The sequence below is a fragment of the Hoplias malabaricus genome, chromosome 10, assembly GCF_029633855.1.
Source record: "Hoplias malabaricus isolate fHopMal1 chromosome 10, fHopMal1.hap1, whole genome shotgun sequence".
Taxonomy (NCBI): domain Eukaryota; kingdom Metazoa; phylum Chordata; class Actinopteri; order Characiformes; family Erythrinidae; genus Hoplias; species Hoplias malabaricus.
The window spans coordinates 6,494,523-6,515,856 of NC_089809.1; the positions used below are offsets into that span (position 1 = coordinate 6,494,523).

At 43.1% G+C, this 21,334-nt stretch overlaps 1 protein-coding gene across 1 annotated transcript; it reads right to left on the reverse strand.

Moving 5' to 3' along the window:
- Window positions 1–101: 101 nt before the first annotated feature.
- si:ch211-154o6.3 (uncharacterized protein LOC563854 homolog) lies at window positions 102–21,302 on the reverse strand. The gene is made up of 14 exons (XM_066683687.1): window positions 21,287–21,302; window positions 20,945–21,160; window positions 18,465–18,580; window positions 17,527–17,672; window positions 15,918–16,041; window positions 15,671–15,792; window positions 13,908–13,994; window positions 10,835–10,924; window positions 9,978–10,066; window positions 8,696–8,927; window positions 6,124–6,246; window positions 5,509–5,674; window positions 3,863–3,951; window positions 102–352 (listed from the first exon to the last, which is right to left on the reverse strand). Exons 2-14 carry the CDS (start codon window positions 21,032–21,034, stop codon window positions 267–269), a joined length of 1,560 nt encoding a protein of 519 aa, XP_066539784.1. The 5' UTR covers window positions 21,035–21,160; window positions 21,287–21,302; the 3' UTR covers window positions 102–266.
- Window positions 21,303–21,334: the final 32 nt, after the last annotated feature.

Here is a 21,334-nt window from a genome sequence, read left to right on the forward strand (position 1 = left end):
CAGAGTTGGACAGAGTGAAGGGAGCCGCAGACATTATTAGACGGGAACACCAGCCGGGATAAATAATTTCACACGCACAGGCATGGGCACAATATGGCACTTTTATTGACGACGTGACACAACGTTTACACGCTGAACAATCTGTTGTCCACCCGCTCTTTCTGCCCCGTCACCACTCACTCAATCTGTTACACTTCACACCCTGCGTTCTGTCTTTTTCAGTCCAAGTGTCTCTCCCTCTCTCTCTCTCTCTCTCTCTCTCTCTCTCATTGGATGACACAACGTAGCCAGGATGAAGTAGCCGCTTCGTCTGCATCTGATGCATCTTGGGGAATGGAGTCTTCATCACCGTCTGTGGAAACAGATAAGCATTAAAATCCAACCATTTCCTAAGGAAAATAAAATATGCATAGGGATATGGACGAATGACTTGGGAATGTGAACAAAAGTCTGTGTGTGAGAGCCGACAGAAAAGGTGTCACAGATGCGAAGCCCCAATAATTTTGCTCGTATATTCGTTTACTTATTTTCAGTCATGCAGTTAACCGCAGAAAAACCCTATGTGCCAAACGAGAGCGCCAGGTGTCCAGGTCCATCTCATCAGCCGACAGATAGCCGTGGACCTGTGATGAGGGAGGGAGGGGAACATCCAGCCCACACAGAGATTTAGGATTCCCGGCCTTAGTAAGTGAACCCTTTCTAATATTTCTATAATGAATATTATTTCTTCTGAATTTGCTGGAGTTTATTGTACATCAGTGATACAAATGATCATTTAGTTTCAGAACATGGAAACAAGGCCCATCTGAGAGTAACTTATTTACATAAAACACCCATTTATTCATTGTCTGAAAACGCTTATCCATTTCAGGGTTGCAGTGAGTCCGGAGCCTACCCGGAATCACTGGGCGCAACGGGGGAACACACCCTGGAGGGGACGCCTACGAATAATTTTGAGTCGCCAATCCACCTACCAACGTGTGTTTTTGGACTGTGGGAGGAAACCGGAGCACCCGGAGGAAACCCACGCAGACAAAAGGAGAACACACCACACTCCTCACAGACAGTCACCCGGAGGAAACCCACACAGACACAGGGAGAACACACCACACTCCTCACAGACAGTCACCCGGAGGAAACCCACGCGGACACAGGGAGAACACACCACACTCCTCACAGACAGTCACCCGGAGGAAACCCACGCGGACACAGGGAGAACACACCACACTCCTCACAGACAGTCACCTGGAGGAAACCCACGCAGACACAGAGAGAACACACCACACTCCTCACAGACAGTCACCTGGAGGAAACCCACTCAGACACAGGAAGAACACACCACACTCCTCACAGACAGTCACCCGGAGAAAACCCACACAGACACAGGGAGAACACACCACACTCCTCACAGACAGTCACCCGGAGGAAACCCACTCAGACACAGGAAGAACACACCACACTCCTCACAGACAGTCACCCGGAGAAAACCCACACAGACACAGGGAGAACACACCACAGTCCTCACAGACAGTCACCCGGAGAAAACCCACGCAGAAACAGGGAGAACACACCACACTCCTCACAGACAGGGACCACCCATATAACACCCAAATTTAAATTAAAATTAACTTAAGCCAATAAAAGAAAAGTATTTGACAGCTAATGAGCCCATGGTGGTATTCCTAAGTGACTTTTAGGGATCTGCAGTGAGTGCAAGGTCTTGTACATGATTCTGGAGAACTACTGTTGATAATTTAACTCTGTGGTGCAGCAAATGAGCCTTTCTGTTAAGTGCTCCTTCAGAAGCTCCATTTTGTGTTGTTCAATCCACTTTGTTGGTTTCCCGGGAGGGGTAGGAACACCAGACTTTTTCCAACATGCAAACAGACCAGAAAGCTAGGGAACTGTGAGGCAATATGCATTGAGTTTTACAAAAAGTGTAAAGGATAGAAATTGTATACAGCACCTTTAGTAAAAACCTAGTTATTAAATCTTTGCTCCTACTTACCTTCAATGCCAAAACACTGCAATACTATAGAGAAAACTGCACTTGATTATAGGCTATACAAACAGAACATTAGCATGTCTTTAACTAAACATTAATCCTTTAAAACTATATTTTAAAGCAGTAACACTTTTAAACTCCCATTTTAGAAAGATTATAACTGGCAAGGAATGCTGAAGAACTTACAAATGAAACAGAAACTTTTTGGTGAAGAGTTAAATAGCCAAGCTCCAGTTATTGTTTTTCAGCTAAAAAAATTGTTACCCAGTAAAAAAAAATTATTTGACCAGAAAAACACTGTTTAACAGACAAAGCTTCTCAAGTTTATCTAGTTTCCTCTCAGGAATATGTTGAAGAATGTAATACCATTTTTAAAATAACAATATTTGATTGTAGCCACATGCTAAGCTAGCTGCTGATACACAGTTATCCTGTATTCCCTTATACAATGTTTTGTCAAAATAAACATTTACTTCATTAATACACTAAATTAATCACCTCTGCACCTTATACACGGTGATAAAGTGTACAGATAAATCCTCTTATTTGTAAACTAGCTTCAGGAGCGCTAGTAGAGCAGCCATATGCTAACAGTGTGTTTTCCTTAGCACACGCTTTACATTTTTGGTCCTGATGTGTCCTGCAAACTGAATCATTCCCCAAGACCAAGACAATTATAGCAAAAGTCTGTGTAGTGCTCAGAAGTGGCACTTTGTGACTAACTTTAAATATAAATCATCATAATATGATTTACAGTTGTAATTCTACAGATATTTTCACCCAAGCTCTTGATGAGTGTACCTAATGGACCTGGCTTCTGTTCATTAGAATGGAGTTATGGAAAAATAGTCAAGGTCAAAGGTCAAGGTTACGATATAAGCAGGGGTGTAAACAGTCAGATTTTACTGGAATGTTCTTCCTAAAAAGGCCAGTTTCTAGAACATTTCATAATGAAATAAACCTCAAAAGTGGGTTCGATTCCTGCTCCGGGTGACTGTCCGGGTCTGTGAGGAGTGTGGTGTGTTCTCCCTGTGTCTGCGTGGGTTTCCTCCGGGTGACTGCCTGCCAGGAGTGTGGTGTGTTCTCCCTGTGTCTGCGTGGGTTTCCTCCGGGTGACTGTCTGTGAGGAGTGTGGTGTGTTCTCCCTGTGTCTGCGTGGGTTTCCTCTGGGTGACTGTCTGTGAGGAGTTTGGTGTGTTCTCCCAGTGTCTGCGTGGGTTTCCTCTGGGTGACTGTCTGTGAGGAGTTTGGTGTGTTCTCCCTGTGTCCGCGTGGGTTTCCTCTGGGTGCTCCGGTTTCCTCCCACAGTCCAAAAACACACGTTGGTAGGTGGATTGGTGACACAAAAGTGTCCGTAGGTGTGAGTGAATGTGTGTGTGTCTGTGTTGCCCTGTGAAGGACTGGCGCCCCCTCCAGGGTGTATTTCCGCTTTGCGCCCAATGATTCCAGGTAGGTTCTGGACCCACCGTGACCCTGAATTGGATAAGCGGTTACAGACAATGAATGGATGGATGGATAAACCACAAAAATGTCCCTTTTCAACTATTTATTAATCAACCAAATATGTATCTCATTCGTTTACATTTGAATCTCATTAACAGTTTAAATTGAGTGCACTGACAAATTTTACGAGGCACATTCTCATTCAGACAATCCATTCCACCGCAAGAAAGTAACTTCATCTATGCTTAATTTTTATTCGTGCAGTTAGCACAATGCTTAGTGGAAACCATATGCTGAATTAAATCAGCCTTGGATCTCTGCTGAAAAGTAAAGAAGCGAATGCCAAACACTAAACCTTGTGCAAATTGAATTTTTTTTTCTAAATCACTCCTTTAAAGTACGCTATTCTCTCACCTTCAGTTCCCTCCTCTTCTTCTGAGTCTTGATCTGATTCCATAAGTGAGCTGTCCAGTCGGCTGTCTCGTCTCACAGTGACATCACCCCTGGAGTTACAAGCAGAACAAGGTCATTAACATTTAGGTTAAAGTGGGAAATTACTATATAAAATGAAAAGTGCCTGAATGGAAAAATCAACCTTTGATGAAGTATGTGAAAATCTGTTCAATGGCACAAACAAATAAAAACAGGCCCTTCCGTTTTGGTGATGTCACTGAATTCAATGCCGTTGTATATCCCTGCCTAATTCAGCTTTACAGCAGGTTGGTACTAGATTTATGCTTGACTTACATGGAGTATATCAGATCAAACACCTTTTAGGAAGAGGCATTATAGAGGGCAAGCAATCAAAACAGAAGTCATTTACATAGAGCTTTTTCTTTCCTGAGAAGTAACAGTGACAACAACAGCTTGTTTAAATCTAAGAGACAAAGAGAGGTCAGACAACCTCAAAAACAACACAAAAACAATAATAGCAACAAAAATAAAAAAGATAAAAATAATAGCGCATGCACAAACCGTAGGATAAAGCTCATTTAAAAGAGACTATGGGGGTTTAAAAGACCAGTTTGGCTTAGTTTTCTTCACTCAGGTTGGACTTTTCATAAATAAGCAGTCACTTTTGTGCCTTCAAAGCATTTAGCGACTATACTGTTATTACTGCATCTCAGCTCTATGACTCAGCTGTTTGAGAAGCATATGTAGTGTACATTTAATACTGTAAAACAGAGATGTCAAGTTGAAAGCAATACAGCATTTCCCGTGTGTGTGTGTGTGTGTGTGTGAGAGAGAGAGAGAGAGAGAGAGAGTGCGCACTGGCAGTTATTGCCACATCAGGATGCCGTCAATGAGCCCAAAGCTCAAAGGTATTATTTAGTGGAGGAACACTAACTGTATGAGCAATGACAGAGTTTTTAAAAGCCTATCCCCAGACAGACTGTTTTAACTACACCTTAATTTTATTCACTCGTCAATAATCCAGTCGATGCATCTTTTTCTCGATGAACACATAACCCGTGCTCTCTGAAAGGTCATATCGACTGAATTATTGGATCGCCATTAGTAGCAGAAAGAGAGTGTGAAATATGTGGGAAAGGCTTACAGTAATAGAGACGGCAGGTCGTTCATTAGTGTGATTTACTGACTGCAGGGTACCTGTAATATCTGAGCTTTAGACTCTGGACTGAAAAATGTTTTGGAATTTTAAAGTGGCACACTATATATTCAAAAGACTGACATCTATACTATATATAAATATATATAATATACTGTTCAAAAGACTGACATCTATACTATATATAAATATATATAATATACTGTTCAAAAGACTGGCATCTGAAATTAAAGGTATTAAACTGAGCATCATCACTCCAGAGAACACAGCTACACTCCAAAGCCCAGTGCTGGAGGGGGGGAGGGTGGCTTTAAGCAATGGCGACCTCAGGCTCATGTGTAGCATGGATTTCTATAGAGATTACGCCAACTGTCTGTGCCCAATTAGGCCCCAGTGTCTTAACGTAGCTGAGTCTGGAGTGTCTGCATACTTCTGGACAAGTTGTGAATCACTGTTATGTAGTAATGTTCCAGAATTGAACGGAGCTCACTTTTTTTTGACGTTTCCTTGTAGCTGTTCCCAAACTGTGAGTTGGCGACCCCCAGTGACCCAGCGATGTCCCCCACTCTGTGTAAGCCACGATGCAAAACAGAGAATTCTGGGTAATTCTGAACTGGTGAGCGAGACGAGGTACTTGCACTGAGGAAGAGAAAATACTAGCAGAGGAACAAAGAAAGAACAAATCAGTTAAAGAAACACTAGGTAATATTTTTACTTTAAAATTACAGTTTCAAAATCATTGTGATGTGTTGATACTTCAGGCTCAGTACTGCAGAAACAGCACTATGTAACTTTTGGAGGTGGGTAGGACCCCCCTTTGATTTCAGTGGAAGGCTGTAAAAAGTGAATTACACTCTTCGACAGTAAAGGGGGAGCCCAGGAGCAAAGATAGTAAATCTTAGGTTGTGTTACTTTAGTGCTCCATAGCGGCCATTTTAAATGTAGGTTTGGTACAAAATCGCTGCTACACCTAGACCACTTGGTGTCAGTGTATTGGCATTTTCATACTGAATTCGTAATGAATCACTGGAGAAAATGACTGACTACTCCTTGACATCCGCATCTGCATTTCTCTTAAAAGACTCTCACAAAAACGAATACTTACAGTTTAGTGTGCTCTCTCCAGTGGTGAGGTCGAAGCTCGAGCCAATCAGAGTGCCCGGTATTTGACTGATGCAATCAGTGACGCCAGCAGAGCTGCTGTGATTGGTTAATCTGCTCATCGTGCCTACAATCCATTGTAGAAAATGGATAAGAATAGTTAGGTGGAATAATTCCGATATATATATATATATATATATATATATATATATACACACCCCCAATCAGCCACAACATTAAAACCACTGACAGGTGTAGTGAATAGCACTGATTATCTTGTTACAACAGCACATCCAAGGTGGGATATATAAGGCAGCAAAATGGACACAGGCACCCAAAGCACACTGATGCATAAAGAGAGTGAAGGGTAGCCCATCTTGAAAAAATGTAACACAGGCTTTGATTGATAGGTGGACGCATGCTTGTTAGAGTGCCAATGCAGACACCTGTCCACCCCTAAAAGCACTCAGAATGAGTATGTGATCATCAGAACTGGACCATAGAGCAATATAAGTAGGTGTCCTGGTCTGACAAATCACCTTTTTCTTATATCATGTGGTTGCCAGGTTTTTAATGCATTGGGTAAGAAATGAACACAAGGACGTACTATAGGAAGGGGTCATCTATGGGATCTATGGAGGCATCGCCTCGCAAAACTTACATGTCTTGGTGCCCAAATACTACAGTCCATGCACTGACGAATCAGAGTTGTTTTGATGGCATGAGGGAGGCTACACATTATTATGTTATGGCTGTTTGTATGTATCTGTAATGTTAGACTTTTCATTATCATCATGTGTGAGGATCAGTGGGTAACATGGACCATACACAGACCCTTAGGATTCAATATTCTTCATATGCTAAATTTCATGTGCTTAAATGAAGCCCAGGCTGTGGAGAAAACTACAGCATCTGCATTTTTGCTTTGTGAGTTACATCATTTGTTTTTTTCCCTACGTTGAAATATAGCACTTTATTTCCCCATCTTATACGTAACGCTTTCTTTCCTCTGTCTTAAATGTAGCATGTTATGATGAAGTGCTGTCGTTAGTGCTCTGCTTCCCCTATGAGCTCAGCACATCAGTGGCTTTCGGCATGTGTTTCAAGCAACCTCCCATTAATCTGCTGTAACTGTTTACAGATTTTTTGGGATATCAACCACCCTTCAAAAGAAATATCCCCCTCAAATTGACTGGGCTCCGGAGAGATGGGATTAAGACGCGTACGTTCCGGATGGTTTTATTTTATTTTTTTTTAAATTTCCTGCTGCCCGGGAGCTAGGAGCATTTCTGGGAGCTGCTGGGAGTTTGAGCGAGGCCTGGGCTGTGATGCGTTCCATTAATAAATCCGTTAAACAGCCTCAGGGTCGCAGAACAAACGCGAGTCTACTGGGGGGCGGAGAAATATTAAACACAACAGGATTCAGCATGGCAAACAAAAGAAGCGTTTCATGAGAACGAGATGCCGACTAAACTCCTGCTGCTGACAGGGGACTTTGTGGGAGCTGACAGGTTGCCAGGTTTCTGCTTGTTAAACTGTAGCTGAACTGAGAGAGCTGCAGTGATACTCGCAGGCACAAATAAGCTTCCATTACCTGTTAGCTACAGCATGTTGAATTAAAGAGGATAATAATGGCACTTTTCCACTTACACGACTCGACTCGGCACGGCTCTTTTGTTTTTCCGCTTGCCAAATCTGGTGCCTGGTCCCTGTGACAGGGTAGGTTTTCAGTCCCAGCTCCCTCTGGGTTCCAACCGTGTCGAGCAGGGACTAAATGGTGACGTGTAAACCCTGCAGAGCACTGATTGGCCAGAGCCATGTCAATCACCACGAAATGCAGAGCTCATTCAAATCCAGCACAAACCACCGCTGGTAAAATCTCTTAAATTACAGCAGCTTTCACATTTATTTTTATCGGACTCACAGCGGCAGCTCGTAACTTTACCTCGAGGTGTTTTGAAGAGGTTTGGGGCGCCGAGCCGTGTTCAGTCCAAAAAACTAAAACAACACGCGAATACATGACGAGTAAACAGCGCCAAACTTTACCGCCACCGTTATTGTGGTTTTCTACGACAGCGATTCCCCTTAGAGAAGGGGGTTTGTGACATCACCAGCTCCATTTCGCGGGGGAGCTGTGCCAGTAAGTGAGTAAATAGAGCCGGACCCATGCGGTGGAAAAGCACCATAAGACATTTTTACCCTTTCATTCAGTCCCTGAATGAAACATGTTATTCTCCATAAAGTGGGCCCCCTACATGGGGGCGGCCATGTTTAGTACAGAATCTTTGTACATAATCTGTTTCAAACCATGAAGTCAGGACTACTTTAAAGCGCCTGCACTCTATGTAAGATGCAGCACAACATCAGAACGGCACTAGTTTATTCCTCTTTTCCTGGTATTAGCACTATTTGTAGTTTGTTATTGCAGTTGCTGAGCATCAGCTTTGACTCCTGTATCCTGTCGTATCTTAGTTCAAGGTTATTTTGAACTCTAACCTATTTGTAGTCTGAGCAGACAACAGAGCACCACTGAAAGTCGCTGTGGACAAGTGCGGTAAATGTAAATGTAAAATGACCTGTTCTCCAGTTCAAGAGACGGATGCTGGCCCTTCCACAGGTCAGAAAGACGCGTTCGCCACGGCAACTCAGCCTCAGCGTCGCCCCAACTTCCTCGCCACCGCCACAGCCAGTGACCTCTGACCCCCAGCGCCACAACCTGCGGAGGGGCTCCGGGCCGGCCTCACACACACACTCCCACACACACACGCTCCCCTCCATTGAGCCACTGAACACTAGAGGACCTTGGGACTGAGAGGGAAAGAGAGAGAGAGAGAGAGAGAGAGGGAGTTGAAGGGAGGAAGTGTCAGTGCCAATGTGTTACCATGACAACACAAATTCAGAATAAATAATTTACTTCAAAGATAAAAAAATAATAATTAACACAGGAAAAATTGAGCTTCACGTCTATAATATGGAGCAAACACTTTGAATTGTTGTTTTGCACAGAATAATAATTCATATATGTGTAATATATGTGTACATATAAATATATACAATGATCCAAAGTATCCAGACACTCCTTTTAACCTCAACAGTGGAACTGCATTCTCTGCATTAATAATATTATAACTTCAGTCTGGATACTACATTCATTAGACTTATTTATGGATATGAAATGTGTTAGACTTTTGCCTGGATGCTATTTTATTATATCTTCACTCTGTATCATATCTTATGTATCATCATCAACTTAGAACATTTTTTCAGAATTACAGTTTTTTTACAGTAAAAGTCTGGTTATTCATTTTATTGTAATTTTATCTTAGCAATGCATTTTATTAGATCCTCACTTTGCATATTAACGTTATGCACAATTTATTCTGTAAATTTAAAATTACTTAGAAGTTTCCTATGAATAAACTTACTTCTTAATGTTCTTCACATTCTCAGTTACTCCGAAATCGATTTGGACACATCTAACATTTTAAAAGTTAAAAGTTATTTACATCTCTGTACTAATGAGGCTATTTGAAGCTTTTGGAGTCACAGAAGATTAGGATATTAGCTTCAAATTATGCAAATGGGTTGGATTTAGCTGGAAACATTGATTCCAAACATTTGAAGGGTGGTGTAAATATCAGTGCAAGTAAATAAATAATAAATGCCCAGAGAAGGAGGTTTACGTAAGGGCTCGGCTCTGAGTGTGTGTGTGTGTGCTCTCTCTAAGGACCTGAGGCCTTCCAGCCCGGTTTGAGCTCCTCTTTGCTGTAGGAGCGGAATATTAAAATTTGATCCATGCCAGATCGATGCAGCTCTAACGAGGGGCCGCCTGGCACAGTTGCCATGGTGACCGCCCACCTGTAGCGTGGTGACCGCGTCCAGGTGCGCGCTGACAGATTGACGGCTCTCCTGAGAGAGCCAGTCCCACACCTGAAGCTTCCCAGCGTCTGTCAGAAAAGCACACACAAACACACATCAGTCATTCTCGAGCTAACACTCTCACACACATCTGTACAACCTCACTGTGAGATAAAAGTGAAACCAATATCTAGTAAATAAAAAAATGGTTCACAATATTTATGATGACATTTACTGACAATAAGATGAGTGAAGCCAACTACTGCTTTGATCTGCGGCTAACACAACACCAATGTGCATCTCAACACACTTGAAGGAGAATGCTAAGTGTACCAGTTTTCAGTGTCAGCTAACAGACACCTGGCTAACACTGCGCTTGTGATGTAAGAAGGAGGCTCTCTTGGACTCCTAACCTCTTCACCATGATTAGAACCAGTGATTTACCAGTCATAAAGTTCTACTGATTTTAAAATGATGCTATGTGTTTGGAACCCGGTGATTGCTATTTGCGACATCGTTTGTAGGCAGTTGTTTACACGGCAATAAAATATATAAGTGAGAACATTTGAAATGAATAAGAACATTACAAGATTATTCAATCTACTGCTAGGGCATTTTACTTATTGCTCTGGCAGACTTGGCTTGTTTCAAGCATCATTTTCTGGAAATAGCTGAAATATCCACTTCTTAAAAACTCAAATATTATCACCCTGAATAACAAGCAAAAACACCTAGATATCGGTTGAATACATAATATTCTTACCACAATTTCCTTATGACAACAAGATTATCATCATGAATCATATTCACACAAATCAACTCAAATGAGTGCAAATTTAAAATGTATGATTTCTCACCTGAGCCTGTGGTAATGTAGCCCTCGCCTTCAGCTATAAAACACATGCTGGTGACACTGTTATAGGTGTAGATTGATTTCACACACTGGCCTGCCAACAGACCCAAACAAACATGGCATGAAACACTCTGTCCCAATAAACACCAACAGCATATTCACAGTCACATACCATACACTGTACAATACTTAGGTACATTCCGGTAAAAAACATCTGTTGACACAAAGCGCTGTGCAGAAGTCAGGGACCACCATTTATATCATTTCCAGGCAAAATGGTCATTAATTATACATTTTCCATGAGATATTACTGAGAAGACCACAGCTATGCTAATACATAACAAAGAATGAATAGGAGTAGATCCAAAATGGGAAATATGGAAAACCCTGATTCATAACAACCAGGCTAACTCCACAGTCCAATAAAACAGTAGTTTAAAATCTGCAGGTGCTTGTGTCCCTCCTCCCACTGTGAGAGGACTACTGTATGGTCATGGGTCTGAAATAATATGAAGCTGTCTAGAAGCCCTTAGAAGTAAAGGGAACCAAGGAATTAGAACAGAGAGGCAGCTGGTTTTCCACAGAGCCCCAGACCTCGAACCACAGGTTGTGTTTGGCATTATTTTGGATCATGAGAAGCCAAAAATGCAACAAATGACTGAGCTGGGACTTGGGAGGTGTAACTAGTGCTGGACCTTGTACATTTTACCTTGATTAAAATGAATGAACCTTTTTTTCCCCCTGATAAGTTTTCTACTATAAATATGCAGAAGTATTAAAGCTGGGACTTTTTTATAAATGCTGAACACACCACATTGACTTCTTTACGTTCAGTGTCGTAAGGGCGGCAAGGTGGCGCAGCAGGTAGTGTAACTGTCACACAACTCCAGGGTTGTGGGTTCGAGTCCCAAACACACATTGGTAGGTGGACGGGTTACTCAAAACTGTCCTTAGGTGTGAGTGAATGTGTGAGTGTGTGTCACCCTCCAGGGTGTGTTCCCACCTTGCGCCCAGGGATCTACCGCAATCATGAATTGATTACAAACAACGAATGCATGAATGTTCAGTGTCATCTTCGCTAAAATCAGAACGTGTCCAAACAACAGACACAGGTTCTCCTCCATGTTGCTTTCATGTGGCAGATTGGAAGGGGCAGAATCATGTTACTACATGCACAGTAGTATGGTTTTGGGGACAGCAGATGGACACATTAAAAGAATTACCAATTTTTTTTTATCTGTTAATTGATATAGGCAAGATTATGTTGATTACACAGCAAATTCCCCGGTGTTAAATCAACACTATTATTGTTAAATTATTACACTATCAGTGATCATTTAAATAAAAATTAAGAGTGTTGATTTAACACTGATAAATTTGCTGTGGGCGGCATGGTGGCGCAGCAGGTAGTGTTGCAGTTACACAGCTCCAGGGACCTGGAGGTTGTGGGTTCGATTCCCGCTCCGGGTGACTGTCTGTGAAGAGTGTGGTGTGTTCTCCCTGTGTCTGCGTGGGTTTCCTCCGGGTGACTGTCTGTGAAGAGTGTGGTGTGTTCTCCCTGTGTCTGCGTGGGTTTCCTCCGGGTGACTGTCTGTGAGGAGTGTGGTGTGTTCTCCCTGTGTCTGTGTGAGTTTCCTCCAGGTGACTGTCTGTGAGGAGTGTGGTGTGTTCTCCATGTGTCTGCGTGGGTTTCCTCCGGGTGACTGTCTGTGAGGAGTGTGGTGTGTTCTCCCTGTGTCTGCGTGGGTTTTCTTATGGGTGATTGTCTGTGAGGAGTGTGGTGTGTTCTCCCTGTGTCTGCGTGGGTTTTCTTATGAGTGACTGTCTGTGAGGAGTGTGGTGTGTTCTCCCTGTGTCTGCGTGGGTTTTCTTATGAGTGACTGTCTGTGAGGAGTGTGGTGTGTTCTCCCTGTGTCTGCGTGGGTTTCCTCCGGGTGACTGTCTGTAAGGAGTGTGGTGTGTTCTCCCTGTGTCTGCGTGGGTTTCCTCCAGGTGACTGTCTGTGAGGAGTGTGGTGTGTTCTCCCTGTGTCTGCGTGGGTTTCCTCCGGGTGACTTTCTGTGAGGAGTGTGGTGTGTTCTCCCTGTGTCTGTGTGGGTTTCCTCCTGGTGACTGTCTGTGAGGAGTGTGGTGTGCTCTCCCTGTGTCTGCGTGGGTTTTCTTATGAGTGACTGTCTGTGAGGAGTGTGGTGTGTTCTCCCTGTGTCTGTGTGGGTTTCCTCCAGGTGACTGTCTGTGAGGAGTGTGGTGTGTTCTCCCTGTGTCTGCGTGGGTTTCCTTTGGGTGACTGTCTGTGAGGAGTGTGGTGTGTTCTCCCTGTGTCTGTGTGGGTTTCCTCCGGGTGACTGTCTGTGAGGAGTGTGGTGTGTTCTCCCTGTGTCTGCGTGGGTTTTCTTATGAGTGACTGTCTGTGAGGAGTGTGGTGTGTTCTCCCTGTGTCTGCGTGGGTTTCCTCCGGGTGACTGTCTTTGAGGAGTGTGGTGTGTTCTCCCTGTGTCTGCGTGGGTTTCCTATGGGTGACTGTCTGTGAGGAGTGTGGTGTGTTCTCCCTGTGTCTGTGTGGGTTTCCTCCTGGTGACTGTCTGTGAGGAGTGTGGTGTGTTCTCCCTGTGTCTGTGTGTTCTCCCTGTGTCTGTGAGGAGTGTGGTGTGTTCTCTCTGTGTTTGCGTGGGTTTCCTCCGGGTGCTCCAGTTTCCTCCCACAGTCCAAAAACACACGTTGGTAGGTGGCAACTGAAAAGGTAGTATTGACGACTCAAAAGTGTCCGTATGTATGAGTTCCCCTGCCCTAGGTTTAGAACACTTTAAGTGAGATGGGAAAGAAGGGTTGCTACACTAAGCACAGCAAAATTGGACTTTACATTTATTTGTTTAATATGTTTCTGCTGCATATATGTTTGTGGTCTCTGACTTTTGCACTCAAGTGTATATATTTTATCAGACTGTGTACTTGTCATGCTCCACGGGTATGTACTTACTGAAAGAGTTGATGTCGTTTCGTCTGTGAACAGTGTAGGAAGTTACTGAGCATGGATATGTGTGTGTATGTGTGTTTAAAAAGTTGAAAGTCTGACTCACCAGAGCTCAGCGCCCATATTCTTACACAGCAGTCAGTGGAACCGCTCAGAACGAACCTCTCCTTCTCCCCCACACCCAGAACAGATGCTACAGTGAGAGAAAGAGAAAGAGGGAGATAGATAGGACAGTTTGCCAGAAAGCATGATTATAAAAGCAAAGTGAGGAAGAAAGGGCAGACAAAGGCAGGCAATGAGATGGACAGATGGAAAGGAGGAGAGGAGTGGAGAGAAAGTGCAGACAGGACAGGGATGTGGGTGGAAAGAGTTGGAGAAATAAATGAACATGTTACAGTTGTTAATGCAAATGTAACTGAAAGCTTATCCATCAAGATGTCAAATTGTCGGCTAGGGCTTGGGCGATATCAAAATATCACTGCAACTAATGATTTCATGAAGGCTCCGGATCCACCACAAGCATTGTGGTCAGTGGTTGAAACCATGATCAGCATTAAACAATCATAAAAGAACGAATGAGTGAATTTAAAGCACAGGCACCAGGCACTTTGGCACCATGAGACTCCCATAGGCTAAGAGTCCTATTGTGCTTTTCCACTGCATGGTTCTTATACAACTCAACTCTACACTGCTTTTTTTCCAACTGCTGCAGATGCAATGCTACTATGCAGTTTAGCGAATCAGATGGGAATGCAAACTGCCCAGATCTGCATCTGCTGGCGCACCACTCTGCAGTGAGGCGCTTCTTACTCACCCATAGAGCAAGTCCAACTGTGCTCTCTATTTGTGCTTTTCCACTGCGTGATACTTATACAACTCAACTCTACACTGCTTTTTTGACTTTCTATTAGGCAAATCTGATTTTATTTAATTTGATTTTAGTTGACTTGGTTTCCAAAGCCCACTGTTCCTGTTAGTGACTTAGTTTTTAATGTCAACAGCTAAATTTTTGGGGGGAGCTGTGTTAGTGGAAAATACGAGTTGACTTCAATAGAGTTGAGTAGTGTAGGTACACTGCAGTGGAAAAGCACAAATAGAGAGCACAGTTGGACTTGCTCTATGGGTGAGTAAGAAGCGCCTCACTGCAGAGTGGTGCGCCAGCAGATGTGATAGATCTGGGCAGTTTGCATTCCCATCTGATTCGCTAAACTGTATGGTAGCGTTGCATCTGCGGCAGTTGGAAAAAAAAGCAGTGGACCCCTCTTGTGTGTGTCAGAGGTAGCAAGAGCCTTCACCCCTCCTAAGGCTGGGGGCACTCTTTGTGATTGGGGGAGATTCAGGGAAAAGGGTGGAGCTGAAGATGACTAACAACTGAAGTGGAAGTTCTGCAAACTATAAAACATAAAACATCTTTTATCTACTTTTGCAGCATTTGTAGGCAGCTGTTCAAGCTGAAAAAAATAAGTATCCTCTTTGTTAAATCAGCTGAGACACAACTATCTTCTCTCTCTGGGTGAGTGTGATGGCCCTCCCTCTCCCCATCAATCCGTATAATGACTGGTAACATGAATGTACGTCAACTAAAATAACAGATCTGAGCACTTAGTGTTCTCCTCCAAGCGTGTTTAGCTCAAACAATGTTATATTAGCAGCTGTTCAAATATAAGTAGTACCTGGCATCACATGCTTTGAAGCGTTCACCCTCCCAGCTTGATACCACTGTGTTTTAGAGGGAGCCTTGACTAGAGGTATGTTAATATTATGGATATTATGTGGGAAATTATGGGGAGAAACTATGGGGTAAATATTCAAATATCAATCATAAAGATAACAATGTCTACCGATAAATGTACGTAAGTGTATTCATACCCAGTTTCCTGCAGTACTCTGCAGGTGGGATGCTGAGGCAGGTGACTCCACCACTGTGACCCCCAAGATTGCGCTGCTCTGTCGCCGTGGGAACGTGCCACACCTTCACTGTGGTATCCCGACTTGTGAGGGAGCGCGCAGACGAGCGAGGGGAGAGATAAGGCGCTGTCAAACTCGGTAATTTCACAGTCTGTTAGCATCACAAATCACATAATTTCGCCTCCAGATTGAAAAAAGCTTCTGGTACCTGCCAGAAATCACCAGGTTGTCGACGGCAGCCACCGCGGTGACGATGTCACTGTGACCTTTCAGAGTCCTCAGGCGAAATTTGGCCGTTTCCCAGGATGCTTTGAGGGACTTGAATTCCGCGTCTGAAATGGGGAGCACAAACACTTGTTAACCCCTCAAACCACCAAAGCCAATCAAATTATGTAGAGGGTCCAGACTCAAATTCCTCACTTTCATGACAACATTCAGTACATTTTAATCACAAAGCGGTAACAAAGGAGTGTAATAATGCATTGTAACATTATTGGAGACAATATGTGTCATGGAGTATGGAAAATGAAATAATTATGCCATTTAATGCATATAACTGTGTTCCGAATCAAATCAAGTTTGGTGTGTTCTCCCTGTGTCTGCGTGGGTTTCCTCCGGGTGACTGTCTGTGAGGAGTGTGGTGTGTTCTCTCTGTGTCTGCGTGGGTTTCCTCCGGGTGACTGTCTGTGAGGAGTGTGGTGTGTTCTCTCTGTGTCTGTGTGGGTTTCCTCCGGGTGACTGTCTGTGAGGAGTGTGGTGTGTTCTCCCTGTGTCTGCGTGGGTTTCGTCCAGGTGACTGTCTGTGAGGAATGCGGTGTGTTCTCTCTGTGTCTGCATGTGTTTCCTCTGGGTGACTGTCTGTGAGGAGTTGGTGTGTTCTCCCAGTGTCTGCGTGGGTTTGCTCCGGGTGCTCTGGTTTCCTCCCACGATCCAAAAAGGTGTGAGTGCGTGAGTGAATGTGTGAGTGTGTGTTGCCCTGTGAAGGACTGGTGCCCGCTCCAGAGTGTATTCCTGCCTTGCGCCCAATGATTCCAGGTTGGCTCTGGACGCACCGTGACCCGGAACTGGATAAGCGCTTACAGATAATGAATGAATGAATTATTGAGTTATTAAATAATGAATTGCACTTACTGGATCATTTATACCCATTACTAAATAATTTGTAGTAATTACTGAAAAATCCATAGTAGCTACTGAATAATTCACTGGATATATTTTTAGTAAATAATTTTTTTAAATAAAATTAACTAAATCTGAAAAATAACTTATTTTAATTTATTTCATGCAAGCCTGAAACAATCTGTTCAATGCTATTCCTTACTTGTTAGCACCTATGGGCCGCATTAACTTCAATATTAATGACAATTGTTGGTGTATCATGGCGGGTAATACCACGTACTTCTATGCAGAAGCCTAGGGTTCAGTTCTCTGCTGTAAGTCAGCACATTACAGTAATGAGAGTCCTTGGGCAAGACTCCTTACCTTATATTCTTCTACATCTTTTACCAAGATTAAGACGTGTATAAATGTGTACACCAAAGGCTGCAGATACAGTACATTTAAATATTAATAACGGATCACTGAATTCAGGGTTTAAGGGGTTAAACCTACTTTGAGCTTCAGGCCACTGCTGTTTTTAACTCCAGAAGACAGAAGTGGAAAAGCCTACAGTCAAATTTTAATTATACGTCCAGCTCCGGAACTGGAGATAAATGCCCCTGAGTGAGTGAGTGAGTGTGTATGTGTGTGTGTGTGTGTGTGTGTGTGTATGTGAGTGTGTGTGGGTGTGAGAGAACGAGAGAGACAGAGATAGAAACCTGGGTCTGGTGTTGTGGAGCTGTTTTTTTCTGGTTGTTTTCCACTTTCTCTCTTCTCTCCTCTCTCTTCTCTTTTTTCTTTTTGCCGGTCATCTTCTCGTGCGATCTTCTCAGCCGGAAAGTGGTGATGCTCGGCTGCATCCTCCCTAAAACCACAAATACAAAAAACAACAACAACAATAGCAAAGGGTTAAATATCTGTTACATAAATGTAACAAGACATTGATTTACAAATCTACTAAACTATTTACTGAATCATGAAATCTGACAATGATTCGATTTAATGTGATTCTTTTTTACAATTCAAAATGCAATGAATCACACACAAAAATGATTCAGTAGAGACTGAAGTTCAAAATTGCTGCGTTATTTCTCTTCATTCAAAATGCCTCAAAAAGACTATGTTGCTATTTGTTTTCATCTGAAACAATCTTTTCTTTTGAAATCTCAAAATGAACCAAGACTCAATGTGTTTTGAAGTCATTCAAAGAACTGACCAATATCTTGAGACATAATTTAGACAAAATTGCTAATATTAGTCATAACTATCTCTTAGATTATGAATTCAGTTAAACTGCTTCATTCAGATCATAAACTGATTCATTTTACACCCTTGATCTAATGGAAGTGTCAATAACTATTTTATACACACACACACACACACACACACAAACTGAGTGTGTCGGTGTGAGCTGAGTGAGGAGGAGACATGTACAATGCATTTAAAGATGTGTGACTGTGTCCAATCAATATTGGTGAGAGAGAGAGAGAGAGAGAGAGAGAGAGAGAGAGAGAGAGAGAGAGAGAGAGAGAAAGAATAAAGAGAAAGAGAGGCAGAATAGCTGCGGGCAAACGGAGCTACAATTCAAACGCTGCTGACCCCCGCTCTCCCTCGCTCCCTCTCTTCTTTCCTTCTCTCCCCTGACTCCCATTCTTACACTTGTCGTTTCATTTTATCCTCCTGTTCTCCCACAATGCAATGGGTTTGCTGGGGGCCAGAAAGCTGCAGCAGCAGCTCAGCCAATCTGCTCCGAAGCTCCGCCTTCTTTGAGACCTGAGAGAGAGAGAGAGAGAGAGAGATAAACAGAGACAGAGACAGAGAAGTAGAAAGGGGCGAAAGAGACATTGAATGAGCAGAGAAAGAGGGATTGGAGTAAGTGCATGAGACAGACAGACAGCAGAGAGAAAGAGTGGAGAGAAGTGTAAAAATAGATTTGATTGAGCACAAGAATGAAGAGTGGGATGAGGAGGAGTGGGAGAGACAGAGAAAGAGGGAGTGAAGACAGAAAAAGAGTGAAATCATGAGTGTGGGAGACAGAAAGGAATAAAGTGAAAGAGTGATGTTAAAGGGAAAGAGAGAGAGCGAGAGAGAGAGAGAAAGAGAAAGAGAGAGAGAGAGAGAGAGAGAGAGAGAGAGAGAGAGAGAGAGAGAGAGAGGATAAATTATAATCTCTCTGTGCAGGTATGAACTCAAAGTAAATAGAATAATCAACAAGCTTATTAAAATCAATAATTAAATTGGTGTTAATTTCATTTACACATTCAGCCAGGGAAAGCTATAATAAGTCTGTAATAAAACATGTGTTAAATGCCTACAGCAATAACTAGTCAGTCCACATGGTAAATAATGTATAAAGGACAAAAAACTAGTGTTGCATGTCATAATTTACCGCTGGCAAAATTCAGAGTACGCCCAGAATCACTTATTTATTAGTGCTACAGCCATTAAACTTTCAGTGCATATATAGCCTATATAGCCATATGCTCACCCAGAAGTGAAGGGTGCTAACAAGCAGCATGTTCCTTTTGGTACAATAAAAGTTCTTCATATCCAACAGTCTTTACACTACAAACCAGAAGATTGTTGTGAGCATTTGATGGCATTCAGCCACAAAATGGTCTCTGAGATCACGTACTGATGTTTAATAATTAGATCCCCAAATTAATCCCAAAGTTACCAAATGGATTGGGAGCTTTAGACCCATCTATGCAAAGCATTTTGTCTTTACGTTCATGTGCAGTTGTTCCCCATTTGTGGATCCAGTCCAATTTCATAACTAGGACTTCCTGCACTGTATAGTAATTAATATAAGAAACGAGTACGGAGCCATTAACAGCACAACTTTCGTAGACGTTTTTGTTAATGACAATGCAACATAAAACCAGTTAATAAAAGATGCACACACTGTAAACCCTTATGTTCAAAGTAATTAACTGGATTGAGTGATTCTAACTCAAAATACATTAAAAAGTTTCACTCAGTTAAACATTCATTCATTATCTGTAAGCGCTTATCCAGTTCAGTGTCACGGTGGGTCCAGAACTGGCGCAAGGCAGGAATACACCCTGGAGGGTGTGCCAGTCCTTCACAGGGCAACACACACTCACACATTCACTCACACACTCACACCTATGGACACTTTTGAGTCGCCAATCCACCTACCTGTTTTTGGACTGTGGGAGGAAACCGGAGCACCCGGAGGAGACCCACGCAGACACAGAGAGAACACACCACACTCCTCACAGACAGTCACCCGGAGGAAACCCACGCAGACACAGAGAGAACACACCACACTCCTCACAGACAGTCACCCGGAGGAAACCCACGCAGACACAGGGAGAACACACCACACTCCTCACAGACAGTCACCCGGAGGAAACCCACGCAGACACAGGGAGAACACACCACACTCCTCACAGACAGTCACCCGGAGGAAACCCATGCAGACACAGAGAGAACACACCACACTCCTCACAGACAGTCACTCGGAATCGAACCCACAAACTCCAGATCCCTGGAGCTGTGTGACTGCGACACTACCTGCTGAACCACCGTGCCGCCCGAATTCAACTGATTCTTTTTGGCCTTAAATATTCTGACAAAGCACAACTCCATCTCTCTCAGGGATCTCCAACACAAAAAAGACAGCAAAGCCAGTAAAGCAGACATATAGGCACCCTGAAGTGAAATAGAAAAACTAGAATAAATAATTCTTGTGTGCAATAATAAAGAACCATAACATGATTTCTCTTTGTTTATGTCACAGAAAATCACTGATAATTGTTAACTGTGTAGGGTTTTACATGAAACAGTAAGAGTGAACAGGAGTAAACGAGTGAACCATTCCAGACACAGCTTTGTTTACTGCTGTTCTCACAGCAGGTTTGTTATGAGAAACCCTGGTGTGCGAGACACATTCAGAGAAGACTGTGATTAGCTGAGAAGGGTGTCTATCATAACTGTGAGAAAGGACAAATTAGATTTACTAATAAAGACTCTCCAATGACCACTGAAGGTTTTAGGTTATTACAGAAATAAGCAGTAGGCAAACAAAGCCAGAGTCTAAGGCAACACTGTTGAACAACAAAGTGAAGGCGGTTTAAAGCATCAAAATAAAAGTGCAGCTGGATTCTGTACCTTTACACTCTCCTCGGGAGTTAGAGAAACTTTAATTTCCAGGTTCTCAATCTGCCTCAACTTCTTCTGGAGCTTCCTGACCTCCCCCATCTGACAGACTCTTCACTTTCAGCAGATCTCTCTCTCTCTCTCTCTCTTTCTGCTCTCCTCTCGTCAGCCCAAACGCGCTGGCTCTATCTTTACTGTAATACCGAAGTCCTTGCAACGTGTGTCATGCTGTCGGATTGGGAATAAGATTAATAAACGGGATGCTGCTCTAAAGTCTGCTGGTCTTTCTGCGATCAGATGGATACGTGTAAAGTTCCATCTCACCGGAAATCCAGGACGGTGTTTTGAACTCACCGGAAACGCACTCCGTCTTTATGGCAACCCTTCCGCAATGTTTACATT